The sequence below is a fragment of the Staurois parvus genome, unplaced genomic scaffold (genome assembly GCF_062004578.1).
Source record: "Staurois parvus isolate SC_StPar_1 unplaced genomic scaffold, SC_StPar_1.0 ptg000694l, whole genome shotgun sequence".
Taxonomy (NCBI): Eukaryota; Metazoa; Chordata; class Amphibia; order Anura; family Ranidae; genus Staurois; species Staurois parvus.
In genome coordinates, this window is record NW_028318490.1 from 7,250,210 (window position 1) to 7,263,877 (window position 13,668).

General features: G+C 37.5%; 1 protein-coding gene across 1 annotated transcript in view; it reads right to left on the minus strand.

Annotated features, from left to right (window-relative positions):
* LOC149446255 (galanin peptides-like) overlaps positions 1-13,266 on the minus strand; it is a 33,994-nt gene extending 20,728 nt beyond the window's left edge. The window contains exons 1-4 of the mRNA XM_089652774.1: positions 13,184-13,266; positions 12,791-13,093; positions 11,120-11,200; positions 3,600-3,654 (exon numbers count right to left, since the gene is read on the minus strand). Coding sequence (XP_089508900.1) covers positions 3,600-3,654; positions 11,120-11,200; positions 12,791-12,874 — 220 coding nt within the window. The 5' untranslated portion in view covers positions 12,875-13,093; positions 13,184-13,266. The remainder of the gene's footprint in view (positions 1-3,599; positions 3,655-11,119; positions 11,201-12,790; positions 13,094-13,183) is intronic.
* Positions 13,267-13,668: the final 402 nt, after the last annotated feature.

Sequence of the window (13,668 nt, forward strand, 5' to 3'; positions counted from 1 at the left end):
AGGATGAGATTAGGTTTGGAGTGAACTAAATTCAGCCCGAACCTGATAGAAACTGTCACATGACTGCAGGCTGCCAATCAGCTGTGGCCATGGAATTCCCTGTCCCACAGCCACATGTAATAAAAGGACAGGGATGCTAGTGGCATCATTGACCTAAAATGGCCACTTGGCCATATCTGTTCAATTACTTTGTCATTGACATAAAACGCCTTTAACCCATGCAGTAAGGAGGGATAATTGTTTTCTAACTCCTGAATTTGGGCTTTAGCTGATCAGGTAAAGCATGCAATCTTGTTTTAATGAATATCTTGCAGTCCCCATGTTCAGTCTGCATCGGGGCGGACTGACCATTTGGATATTCGGGCACTGCCCGAGGGCCCGGGGTCAGTAGGGGGCCCCATGAGATGCCCCTGGTACCTTTTTCATAGGCTTTTTTGAGTTTGGGCAGGGACAGAGGGGCCCCATGATCCCCTATTGCCCGGGGACCCCATGAGTTGTCAGTCTGCCCCTGGTCTGCATGGAGCATTCAAATAAGGCTGTTTTATATCTTATTTGCAGGTAAATGCATTAGAAAATGTGTGTGTTAATCTATTTCCTTAAAATAAATCTACAATGTGACTAGAAAATAATGCAAAGTGAATTTGGATAGTTATCATTATACCATCCATTCACAAGTAGCAAAGTATGAAACTGTACAGGCCAAAGTTAGCATGCATGCACATGTACACTGTGATACCCCTTTGCAAAACATGTATTAGGGTTTCCTTACTATAAATGTTTTTATTTTTTTTAAGTCACATTTGGTGATAACAGTCCACGTGCCACGATGTATTGTTCTTGCATGAAAAGCACATGTAAAATGGCTAACTGATTTAAAATAGCTCTAAAAAATATAATTTCCTATTTTAATTACTCATTTGGTATACATCAATGTTAAAGCCTGTGCTGCTTAGCAAACTAATTTTGAAGAGAACTAGCTACATGTATGCTGTTATTATTGTGCATGTCTCTGTGGGCATCCTGTGTACATAATAAATACCATGAGAATACACATCAGATGTTTGGTCTGGTTTGGAATGTATCAGTGCCACAAGATTGTGCATATACTTTAAATGCATTTTAAATCTGACCCTCCTGATTAGTACAAGAAGCAGGCAAACAGCAATTTTCAGAAGATGAGCAATGGCAGCCTCCCTTTTTCTCTCATTACAGATTTGCTTTAAAATGCTGGGAGGTCTAAAATAGTACTTGATTTTTTGCTTTTTAAATTACATTTAGTTTCATTTTAGGTTTAATTATGGAAATGTTAGAACTTTTACGTTAGCTCTTTATTGATTTAGGGCTAGCATGCTGATATTTTTAAGACTACACTTTTTTCCATAAAGAGAAATGTCATCTCCCAGTTTTATTATAAGGCTTAGCTGTTTCCCAAATTCAGATGCATAACTGTCCCATTTTTAGCAATGTTGACACTCTTTACAATAATTCTTAATGATTCCTTTAATTTACATTTATAAGGTTTTTTTTACATAAAGGAACCTTTCTCTGGAATAAAGCTTGCTACAGCTGATACTGAAGGAGCAACAAAGAACACCCCATTTTTATCTATTTATTTTTGATGGATGGAGAATGAGAACATTGAGAGAGGAAAGGTGTTATTATGCATCTTCATATCATTATTTCAATTTCCTTATTACCAAAAACTTTTCTTTAACTAGGTGCAGCTCAAATTAATGGTCCAGGAAGCAAGCATTATTAGAAAAGCCAGTTTTAATTCTTCAAATGAAAAAAAAACAATTGAAATACATAGGCATAACATTTCTTAGATACAGTTGTATCTTGAGTTTCCAAAAGAAAAATGTTTCATTAAAATTTAAACACAAGAAAGGAAATCTACTATAACTATAGTAGCATATGTGACTGCTTTGGAGTCCATCAGCAGTGACACAATACTGCTTGCCTCTCTGTGCAGTAGTAGGTGTTGGCAAATTACTCTAAAGTTAACATATTACTGTATACTGTAAATATAGTGCTGACATCTCTTTCAAAATGTTACAAACGTATTACATGCACCTCAGTGTTAAATGTTGCTTCAGACTGCCAATTTCAAAGTTTGGGCAAGATGGAGGTTTTAAAACCAAGAGATCCTATAGTTTATCACTAAGATGGGGGGAGTCCTACAATAACACTCTAAGGGAATCTATCACATATGGTTATGACCAGTTGTCAAAAAGGTTGAGTTTTAAACAGCGTCTTTGGAACTCTCTTTGTAATCCAGTCTATAGTTTGGTCTGCATACTCAAAGACAGTGAGGAACATCTTGTGACATTTACAAAGACATAAAAGAAGTAATTGTTTTAAATGTTGCAGTTAAATGCACAATGCAAAATACTAAAATATTTTAAAAATAAGTAAAAAACCCTCAAAGAGAATACATTTGTATAAATAAACTTCAACAGTCAGCCTGACCAAAACTGATTTGATTAATCATAAATGGAGACTGATTTTCAAGTCACCATCTAGCTTCTTATAGCTTTTGGGGACTTAATTGGCATCATATCCATGTCATAGTTTCTTGCTATTTTCCCACCTACCTTAACTGTTACATGTTCCCTCCCACCTTGAGCTGTTCCCTTTACTTTTGTTAGATTAGATAATAAATGTATAAAATCAAACTGCAAAAATAGACCACTAACTGTGGCAGATTCAAAAGCCTAGGAACTTAGAGATCTCAGCACTGGAGTCCTGAGAAATATATGGAGCCATCTGGAATTTGAAATGATCAGTCTCTATACAGACATAGCAGACAATGTAACTGCTCTGTGATCAACAACAAAAGGGACCTAGAACAGTCTGGCTGCATAATAATTTATCCAGATAGAAATGCCATGAAACCACTTAGCGTTAAAGGCTTTACTACCGGCACATACAATGGATAATGTAGTTCTTTTTAAAGCTTGCTAAAGTAACCCCAGACACCAACACCTAATAGTTGTATATAATTGAAGGCTTTTATGTTGCAACTTTGACATTTTTGGCAATGACTTCCCCAATAGGAAAGGCAATGATATCCATCTTGGCTCAGGTGATATAGAATATGAACTTTTGTAGAGCCATGTGTACTGTAGGACAACTTCTTGTATTAAGTAAAAAATGACTACACACTGTAGAACTTGGGAGACAGTTCAGGACATTTTAGTTGTAGTCAATGAAGGACCTTTCTATCTGGCCTACATATTCCAGATGTTTAGATTGGAACCAAATGCCTGGATCTTTCTATTTTGGCCATAGGTGTATCTAATCAAATCTGTGAATTCACTGGGGCATTAGCTAGCTTTACCTTTTATAGGTTAAGACCTGTAAGTATAACACAGTGTGAACAGAAACAACATTCTCATAACCTTACAGTCGTGGCTAGGTGTAACAATGGCTATTCTTTTTGGTGTTTTCTTCATGGCTTCACTGTGTGTTCAGTATATGTGTTTGTGTTTAAACTTGCAAATATCTCAAATAAAATGCATTTAAAGATATACTGAATATGTACTGTAACACAAAGTCACCCAAATATGGAGCATATAAAACTTTTTCTAATCACTTACGTGGTCCTAAAAGATAACCTGCACTGTTCAATGTCCAGCCACGCTTCTCTTTACCCTAAAAAGACATTTCATTTAAATCAGAAAATTGCTCCCAATGCATATTAGAGGCACATTCACAATACTTCAAGGGTATTACTAAACATGTATATTTGCATGGTTGACCCAAGATTCATAATTTAAGGTGTGATGCTGACATGAGGTATAATATTTGTGTGAGTAGGTTTCACATGCATTCTACTTACAACAACCTCCTTGCTGGATATGACTATCTAAATTAGAATGTTTTCTGCTTTTACTCTTTACTGTTTGACAGGACAGGTCACCTTTTACATAATGGTGGCAGAACTGATAGCACTTACACTGCTTTCAACAGAACCAGCCACCTTTACTCTGTGATGGTAGGGCTAGTCTAACTCCGTCCCTCTAGTAACAGGGCTTTAATAAAACCTCTGCATTGATGCAGAAAATTAAGAAAGGGAACCAAGTTTACAACTTGGTCTTAATCAGCCAGCATTTTCTACTCTGCTTCTAATATACTTTTTCACCTATCTAACTATGTTACTGCTAGGGTTCAATTCCTCGAAATCTGTTTGAAATTCCCAAAACCAGACAAAATGCCAATCCTTTAAATTAAATGCTTGGAGATACCTTTACGCTGTATGTGGTGTTACAGAACTTTGATAATTAAACACAATGTCAAGTCAGAGTGCATAAAAACACTTCACAACCACCACCCAAAGCTCCCCAAATACTGCTTATCTGCATATACCCAAAATATTAAAAGTATAGACTTTAGGTATGTGTTTGGTTGAAATTGTAGTATCAGGTTAGTATATGAACACTTGAATAGACAGCAAATAGAAGGAGACAAGACAGATTTTATCTTGCAATACAAATTAGAAGGTATTACCTGACAGACAGTAGCCACAAATATTGTTTATTAGCTGTTCAGTATGTAACCATCTTGGTTAGTCCCCATATTAGGCCTGGTTCTCACTAGTGCCATTTTTTGGGCTGTGGTGTGGCAGCCCATTCATTTAGATGAACTACCGTGCCTCTCAAAGCACAGGCAAAAGCTCCCTGCACCTTTCCAGAAATCACAGCCCACACTGGGAACCTCACTAGAGTTCACTAGTGTGAACTGAGCAGGAGAGATGTGACAGATTTTATCCTAAATTAAAAATAATTGTGTATTATTTGACAGACAATAGCCATTGATATTGAACAGTGGCTAAATAGTATGTAAACAACCTGGTTAGACTGCAATATGGGAAGGATATACGAGGCAGGTTTAATTTTGCAATAAACATTAAAGTGTATTACATAACATGGGACAGAGTTCTTAATTTCTAGTTAGAGCATTCCTTTTAATCATAATTACATATTATTTTAATGAAAAAAGTTGAGGAAAATGGTGCAAGAAATATCTGAAAAAAAGGGTTTAAAAGTGAAAAAATACTTAAGTGGAGTCTGGTCTTAGTATACAGTTTAGCATTAAGAACACTTGAAGATGAAGTCTAATTTGGTGTTGCAGGAGTCAGTAGCCCCCTAGTTTCAAAGGTAAAACATGAGCTTGCAGCTGTTGTTAGAGCCATCTTTTCTTGTCCCTGAAGAGGGTGTTGTAGAGCTAACTCTAACCATTCTAAGGGTCTGCAGGAGTGTCATATATAGTTTGTCGGTATAGTGTCGGTATAGTTCTACAGTAGGGGTTATGTAATATGATTGTAAACTGAGAGTTTAAGATATGTGAGAGTTCAGCTTTAGGTTATGATCCCAGAATCACAGATGTACAGTATGTTCCTTGGACTGCACTCCAGATCCTTTACAATTTGTCCATTTACAACAGGATTGCATCATAAGTCCTTTCTTCTAGATTGGAAAAAAGTGTCACCTCCCAGGACTGCTTAGAATGGACATGAGATTTTAGTCTAACCATTTTTGTTACCAAGTTGTGAACTTACGGGAAAATGAAGGTGGCAATGTATCCAATGTTACAATCCAATTCTCGCCACACAATTTGAGGTTCATCAGACCTCACTATCATCACATATTATCTGAGAGACAATAGCCAAAAATATTGTACAGTGGCTGCGTAGTATGCAAACAGGTTGACGAGGACACATTATAAGAGGAAAATATGAAAAAAATTACTTTGAAATAAATATTAGGTTGTATTATCTGAGAATCAAAACTTAAACACTTTTTGAGTAGCTGAGCAATAGGATAGGTTGCAAGCTTTGAGGTGCAATGTAGTATTTTACCTGTTGCAAACATTAGAAATTTGGCAGCTGTGGTCCAGCTGTGAAAACACTGTATTACACCTTGACAGTACCTGGGCACTGGAACTGGCTGCTAACCCTATAGCAAACATTCAAAATTAGAGAGCTGGAGTCAAGTTGGGGAAAGATTATGTGGTATGTTTAAAGTGCCAGAGCACAGGAATAGGCCAAGAGAGGTGGCAGGAGCTGGTAATTATGGCAGGTATTATTTTTTTTTGTTGGGGGTAGAGGACAATTAAAAATCTAGTATGCAGCAGGGGTTTTGTAGCCACTGGTAATTCAAGACTGGGTCATGAAAGTGAGCCTGTCCACACTGTCAGGGAGCTGGTGGATTTGCCTCCTGCTGCACTGAAAGCCCTTTCAGATGGCACATTGAAAAGCCAGAAGCTCTGGCACATACTGTGCAAAATTTGACCAGTGGTCCAGCCTGGACATCTGGTATTTCATGGGGGCCTCACTTCACAAAGTGTCTTAATCAGCACTAGAGTCAATGTAATCAGAATTTATTTGGTTCAGGTGCTGTCTGTCAGTGCTGCCTTTAAACAGGCCTGGCTGCTGTGGTTTAAAAACAACTCTGAAACACAGCATTGAGGTGGCTGCCAGCACCGCTGCTCCTCCTGTTAGGGATCTCTATGACCACCATCAGGAAATATATCATAGAGATTCTTATGCAGCACCTGCTCAAAGTGTTGCATTTTAGGCTCCCTCTATAAAGCTGGCAGTAGATTGGCTGTTTTACACTTGTGTTAGGGATCTAATAGGGTGACCACCTAATACACACCCCTCTCTTTGATTATCTTAATTCTAGGGTCCTTGCACAGGCATTTAAGCATAAAAGACCAATTGCCCACAAATTACCTGCAGCAGAGGACACTGAATCCTCTGTGCCCCTGTGGCTAACACTGTCCTCAACAATATCACCCCACCCATGTACAACTACCTGGGTTAGGAAGAAATTAAACATCCCCATGAGGCCTACCCCATTTCCTCCTACTCACTGCCAGTACCCCAACCCTTCTCCTCCTCTTTGTATTGCTATATTGCTTCCTGCTATCTCTGCCTTACAGGGATGGAAGCAGTAGGCAAAATATCCTGCTGGCCCTGACAGTCCAGCAAGTCTTCTTCTTCCTTCTGCTGCTGTGTCTCCAATGCCCAGACTGTTAAAGCTCTGGAGTATGTATTCTCTGATAGTACATTGTTGCTTCTGCAGCATGGTCAATGTTCAGTTCAGCATGTTGAGATGTCACAAATGAAACAGTTGGCAGGCAGCTATGTTGGTGCTACATTTCTGAATACTGGCTGAATATGATTTCCTAAAGTAACCACAAACCCTTCTGGCCATATGAAGGATTATGGTACTCCATAATTAACCAATGCACCTCCAGGTTGGTACATCACAATTTTTACCAGGAGAAGGGCAGCCATCAGGTTAGTGACATGGTCATACACACCCTTTCCTGGTTGAAAATGACAAGGGCTCAGCAACACTATAGCCTGGGCATAGAGAGCTGTAAACAGCCCTGTGCCAGTGTAGCTCCTGTTCCCCTATGAATACAAACTGCAACACAGCACAACCAGCATTTAGCCTGGGATAGTGCATATGCTTGGGGGCACTTGGGGGAGGGGGGACTATTGGAACTGAGACCTATTGGTTCTAAGAAGTCAGTGGAGAAGGCCAATTAGAAGGAGATGGTACAAGTGACTGCTTTGTCACTATCAGACAAGACACATGGAGGGTCCTCCAGTGTCAGAGGTGTGCCCCATCCTGTATCCTTTCCAACTGCCAAAGGTTTGTGCTAACCAATATGCAGCATCCATGCTCATGTTTACTGGATTGCATGTCTATGGTATTGTGTACCCTGCTACTGAAAGCCTAGTCCAGTGACACAGGGAAGAAATGGTCTTCTGGGTAAATAGTGGCTGGGTACATGTCACTGTGTTGTAGCACAGGCCATACATTCAGGGAAATGGGACTCCACAAGCACATGAAAAGCCAGATTCTAAGAAACTAGGCATAGGAGTGATTTGGAGACATTTTTCTCTCTCTCTCTGCCTGCCCTTCCACCTCAGCATGCAGAAACGTCTTACTCTAGGCCTGTCTGTTATTTTTCTTTTAATAAAAGGGGTTACCTAATGGCAGCTATGGCAATAGAGAGGAATAATACATGGTGCTTTGGTGCACACTACCTTACCGTACAAGTATGCAGCGACATACTGATAACAAAGGGCAGTTTTGCCTGCTTGAACAACATACACTGCGTACCCCAGGGTAATTAAAAAGTCCCTCACAACAGAATTTACAGTATACCTCCCCTAAAAAATAATCCCTGAAACACTAACTTCAGCTCATTTTTCCATCCTAGCAGAAAATAAGAAAATGGCTAAATGTGAAATAACATTAAAATAGAAAAATAATAAAACAACTGCAATGGTGGTGGAGGTGTGGGGGAGGGGGGTGGCATCACCTAAACAGCAATCAGAATTGTTGCAGACACACCAAGAAAGTTTATCCTAAAAGGGAGTGTTGGGGTTATTTGTATTTGCAGCCCTCCACAGTGCAAGCCACAGTAATTTCATGCAATATAGTACAGTATAGCATCATATCCCAAGAAAATCTCCTTGCAGAGACTATTAGTTCTCCCTAATTTAGAGACACTGAAAAATAGCTGCTGGGAGTTCACCCTTTTATAGTGGCTGGCATTTAACAAACTCACATACTTGGCCCTTCTAAAGCAGCTAGGATGTGGGTAGGAGAGGACTGAGAATAGATAGTGGTGGGGCAAAAACAACAGCCCTTTGATGGTAGGGGTCATTTTCAACCGGGTAACGAAAATACATTACACAAAGTGTGATGTCTCATCACTGTAATTGGTAGGTCTGAAGAACAGTGGATGGTTTTAACACACCTTTTCACATGTACTGTATATAATACCAATGAAAAAGAAGGAATGTAAAGGAGGAATGTAAAAGATGAACCAAAAACAGTGAAGTGCTGTATGAGCTGAACAAAATGACTTCTGCCTTGTGAAAATAATATAGTCTCACCCAAATAAAATAGTATGCCACCATCAAAAATGAAACCTGACCATTCAACTTTCTTTTACACAACACAGGCCTAGTAAACTTTGAGCAGCAAAGCATGTAAATGAAAGAGCCTTTATCTAAAAGGAAAAGTAAAAAAGAAAGACAAAGAATGCACTAAAAGCAGGTTTTAAGTAAAAATTTACTTTAGGTGTACTAGTCCATCTTAAGGTGGCTAATAAAAAATGTCCTCAAAGTCCGTCACATATTAAAGTGGGGTTTCTCAGAAGTCCCATTATTTGGTATGGCAGCAGAGACAGAGGCCAGTGAGGTCACATTGTGAGGTTTGGTAGCAAGAATGAACTGTGAAGGAGAGGGAAAAGAAAACAGAAGAATGGACTATGAAAGAGTGGAAGGAGAGAAGGCAGTGAGACAGGAAGGAAGGATTGTAGGTGTAGTAAGTAGGTGCATTGATCCTTCACATGGCATATAATTTGCTACAAAAAGATATTTTTCTGGACTTTTTATCATTACACTTCCAAATCCCCCTCCAGTCCGTGAATGGATAAGTAAAAGGGCAATAGAATATAATAGGGGTGGCTTAGCCCATGGTCTTACAGGTACACTACATCATCATGATTTGAATTCCCTAAATTAAAAGTACTTGTTTATCATTTATCTAAGCAGACCACTTGATCTGGTAAATAGGTGATCATATTTACTGTATATCCAAACACAATCTGATCCCCTCCACTATTGAGTCTCATTGCCTTCTTTCTCTCTTCCACAATCTGGTCTCTCTCTGAAGTCATAAAAAAAATTGCGTTTGATCACAGTTTTTCAGTATAAGACCCTTTATGTCTCCTTTACCAAAGCATGTACAGTGCAATGTTTATTCTTGGCATCTTTAAGGTGCTGAAAAATAGGGTCCAATGTCAGGACTGTGTAGTTTTTGATTTTTTTTGCTTTGGCTTTCAACTATTTACTTATCTTCTGTTTCAAATGATTTTTTTACAGCATCTCATGAGAATATTTGCAGATTCCTCCCTCCAGTGGCTATATGTCTGTTTACCAAATTCATCCAGGACCTCTACTTAACAACTGCTGAGATAACAGGACTCGTCACCTAGGGATTGTCTTGTTTTTCGTTTGCACATACTCTCAAATGCTAACATTGTAGTACAAATTTTGTATTTTATATAATTAATTAAAAGCTATAAAAATTAAGAAGTGGTTCGCATAGCTTTACAACTAACAGAAAAGTTGAATCATCTTTGCCGTTCAGAAAACAAAGATGACATGGACATATACATATATTTGTTTAAATTTAAAATATAGTATAAATAAAATAATGATCTATAATTTCAGCCTTGGCAGCCAATAAAGGTGATTTACTAAAACTGGTTCACACAGATTGTAGTGCAGTTATACATAGTAGCCAATTTGCTTCTAGGTTTTATTTTCAAAGGCTAATTGAACAAGCTGAAGTTAGAAGCAGATTACACCAGATTCTCTGAGCATCAGTTTCAGTAAATCTCTCCCACCATATTGACACATTTTGCCCATTTTTTGAAGGCAAATCTTAATACTTTCAAATATCAGCAGCTCAGGCTAAGTTATGAGAGCTATTCTATAAAGATCAAGTTTTCATTCTGATTAATCTAAAATATTAACAACATTAACACCTGGTTCCAGTTGATAAGAAAAACTATATACAAAATGAAGCAATATTTTCATATATATGATATAGTATTATTGTTAAACAAAAATCATTAACCATTCACTAAGGCCATCTTACATTTTAATAAGGTAAATGATGCAATCAGAAGAATATTTATAAAAGCTGAAGAAAAGTAAATGCTGCAAAAAATGTAATTGCTTGTGTATATGCAAAATCAGATTCCTTTTTCATTTTTCCACATAACAACATATTAAAAGTGATTGGTCACTATAAACAAAATCTTTGTATTTGTAGATAAATTTCTTTCATCTCTCTTCTTCTCCCTCTTTCATTTGCTGTCTCCTTGACTTACTAAAAAGTAGATAATGTTCATTTGGCAAAACAAAACTGTATTCATTTTGGATACCCAATCATTTTCAGGGGATTTAAACACAGGATTTTGCCTTGCATGTGATTGGAGGATTGCAGTGAACACTTTGATAACTACTTTAGCAAATTGATCCATTTGTGTATATAGAATATATAGTAAATGTACTTACTGATAAAACTAATCCAAATGTCTGTGAGATTGTAGCGCACAGTATTAAAGACACCAGAAGCAGACTTGTACACTTTTCCATCTGTATAAATATATAAAAAAAAGTGGCTAGCTTAAAATAAGTATACTTTTATTTACATTTTCTTTTTATCAGGTTATTTTATTTAAGATGAATACAGAAACCTGACTGACAGCAAACTTGGTAGCTATACAACTCAAATGAGTATACAGATTGTAGTTCTGAATGAGGGGGATGTACTAAAACTGGTACATTCAGAATCTGGTGCAGCTGTACACGATAGCCAATCAGCTTCTAACTTTAGCTTGTTTAGTTAAGCTTTGCCAATAAAACCGGGCAGCTGATTGGTTTCGATGCAGAGTTGCACCAGATTTTGCACTCTCCAGTTTTAGTAAATAAACCCCAATATGGGGCGGCACAGTGGCTAAATGGTTAGCACTTCTGCCTGGCAGTACTAGGGTTGCTGGTTCGAATCCCAACCACAGCTCCACCTGCCTGGAGTTTGCATGTTCTCCCTGTGCCTGCATGGGTTTCCTCCAGGCACTCCGGTTTCCTTCCACACTCCAAACACATGCTGGTAGGTTCATTGGATCCTGTCTAAATTGTCCCTAGTATATGTATGTATGAATGTGAGTTAGGGACCTCAGATTGTATACCCCTTGAGGCTTAGGGACTGATGTGAATGTACAATATATATGTAAAGTGCTGCGTAAATTGACGGCGCTATATAAGTACCTGAAATAAATAATAAATATGTATTGTAGTACTGAACATGTTTGATGCTAAAGTACACATCCTGCATATAACTGTTTTCTGAGTTTTCTTCTGCTGTGTGTTAATCAAACAACAGAAGAAATACAGTGGAGACTCTATCAGTCACTGCTACTACTATGGGATCTGATCAATCCCTGTTTTTTGCCAGGGAACAGGTTCAAATATAAGGGATGTTCTAAATGTGCTCAAATTCCCACAACATTTGTGAAAAATGTTACATGTGTAATCCACAGTTAAAATTATACTATATTACTACTACTGCTTACAATAAAATGGCTGTAAGTTGTGGTTGGTTGTCAGCACAAAAAAAATTATTTATTGTATATCAAATTATGTTGAACTACCTTTATATAAGTGCTACCTGGAAGTAAACACAAACTTTATTTTTTTTACCCTACATTTTCTTTTATCACAATTTTTTTCACAAAGAAGTATACTTTTAAGCTTTTTAAAATAAGTTGAAATACAAAATCAATTTAACCCACTCTGATTGATAAAAATCTTAAAATTTTGTTGTGAAAAGTGACTTGTACTTTTACTGTCAATTCAGACAGTAATAAAATATTACATAGTAGCATATAAATAAATAAAGTATAAGGGTAGTAACACATAAATACTGCTTTCCAGCTTAATTATTTGTCTTAACTTATTTGGACTGGTAAAAATAAAAATAATAATAATAGCAATAGCTTAAAAGATCTCACAAAATACATTAATAACAAAGCTATGTGATTCTAAGGCATCCTTTCACTGAATTGCCCATTTGTACATAAATCTGTTCAAAGTGAATACAAAAATAATAGAAGATAATAAGAAATACAATAGAAAACTAGCAGCAGAGAAATGACATGAATAGTGAAAATCAAGCAGAGGACAAACCTTGAGCTGATTTGGGTAGGTGTGTTTGCAGTTTCTGTCTCTTGATTCTTGCAGAAGTGTGCCACAGGTGCTCCCAGCTGGCATGCAGGAGAAGTGAGGTTGTGCAGTGATCCAAGAAAAACACACAGCAAGATTCTCACTGCATTGTATGGCATGCAAGTCTCCCCAGGGTGTTATGTGAAACAGCCAGGGGGCTCTGTATTTATGGTCAGCATCAGCTTGATATTGACTAGTCTCCCTCCCAAGGGTGCATGTAAGGGACTCAGACGTCACTAGATCATTTCCACTCCACAAGTCACTGTACTGAGGGAGGGCAAAAAATTACAGCAATTGAATTAAATGTACTTTGAAGCAATACGAAGGCAAAAGACAGATAACAGCCCTAGTAATTACCTGTGATTACGGCATGGGTGGACAGTTTGTACCGGTCCAAGTAGCTCCATTCTACTTGCCTCTCCTACTTTAGTCACTTTATTCTGTACATAGAAAGTAATGAAAGTGAAAATGATCATTTACATTTATGCTGCTTGAATTGACATTGAAATATTTTTATGATCTGTCAGTGAAAAAAGATAATAAAAATCACTGACTGTCTATGATACAGAGCATACCATAAAAATATATTGATATCTTGCATTCCTGAAAAAGCAACAGCAGCACCATGCCTATTGTACAAGTGACGCTGTTCAATAATCATAGTTCCGAAATGAAGTGTGACAACCTTAACATAAAAATAAAGTAACATAAGATGACCTTATCTTTCATTCTTTTTCAAATCCATTTGATGGCTTTGTTTCATTAAGAATGAGCGTAACATTAAAATGAAATACAAATATGCAATTTGCGCTCGGACGCACAAATGGTTTAAAGAGTATTAT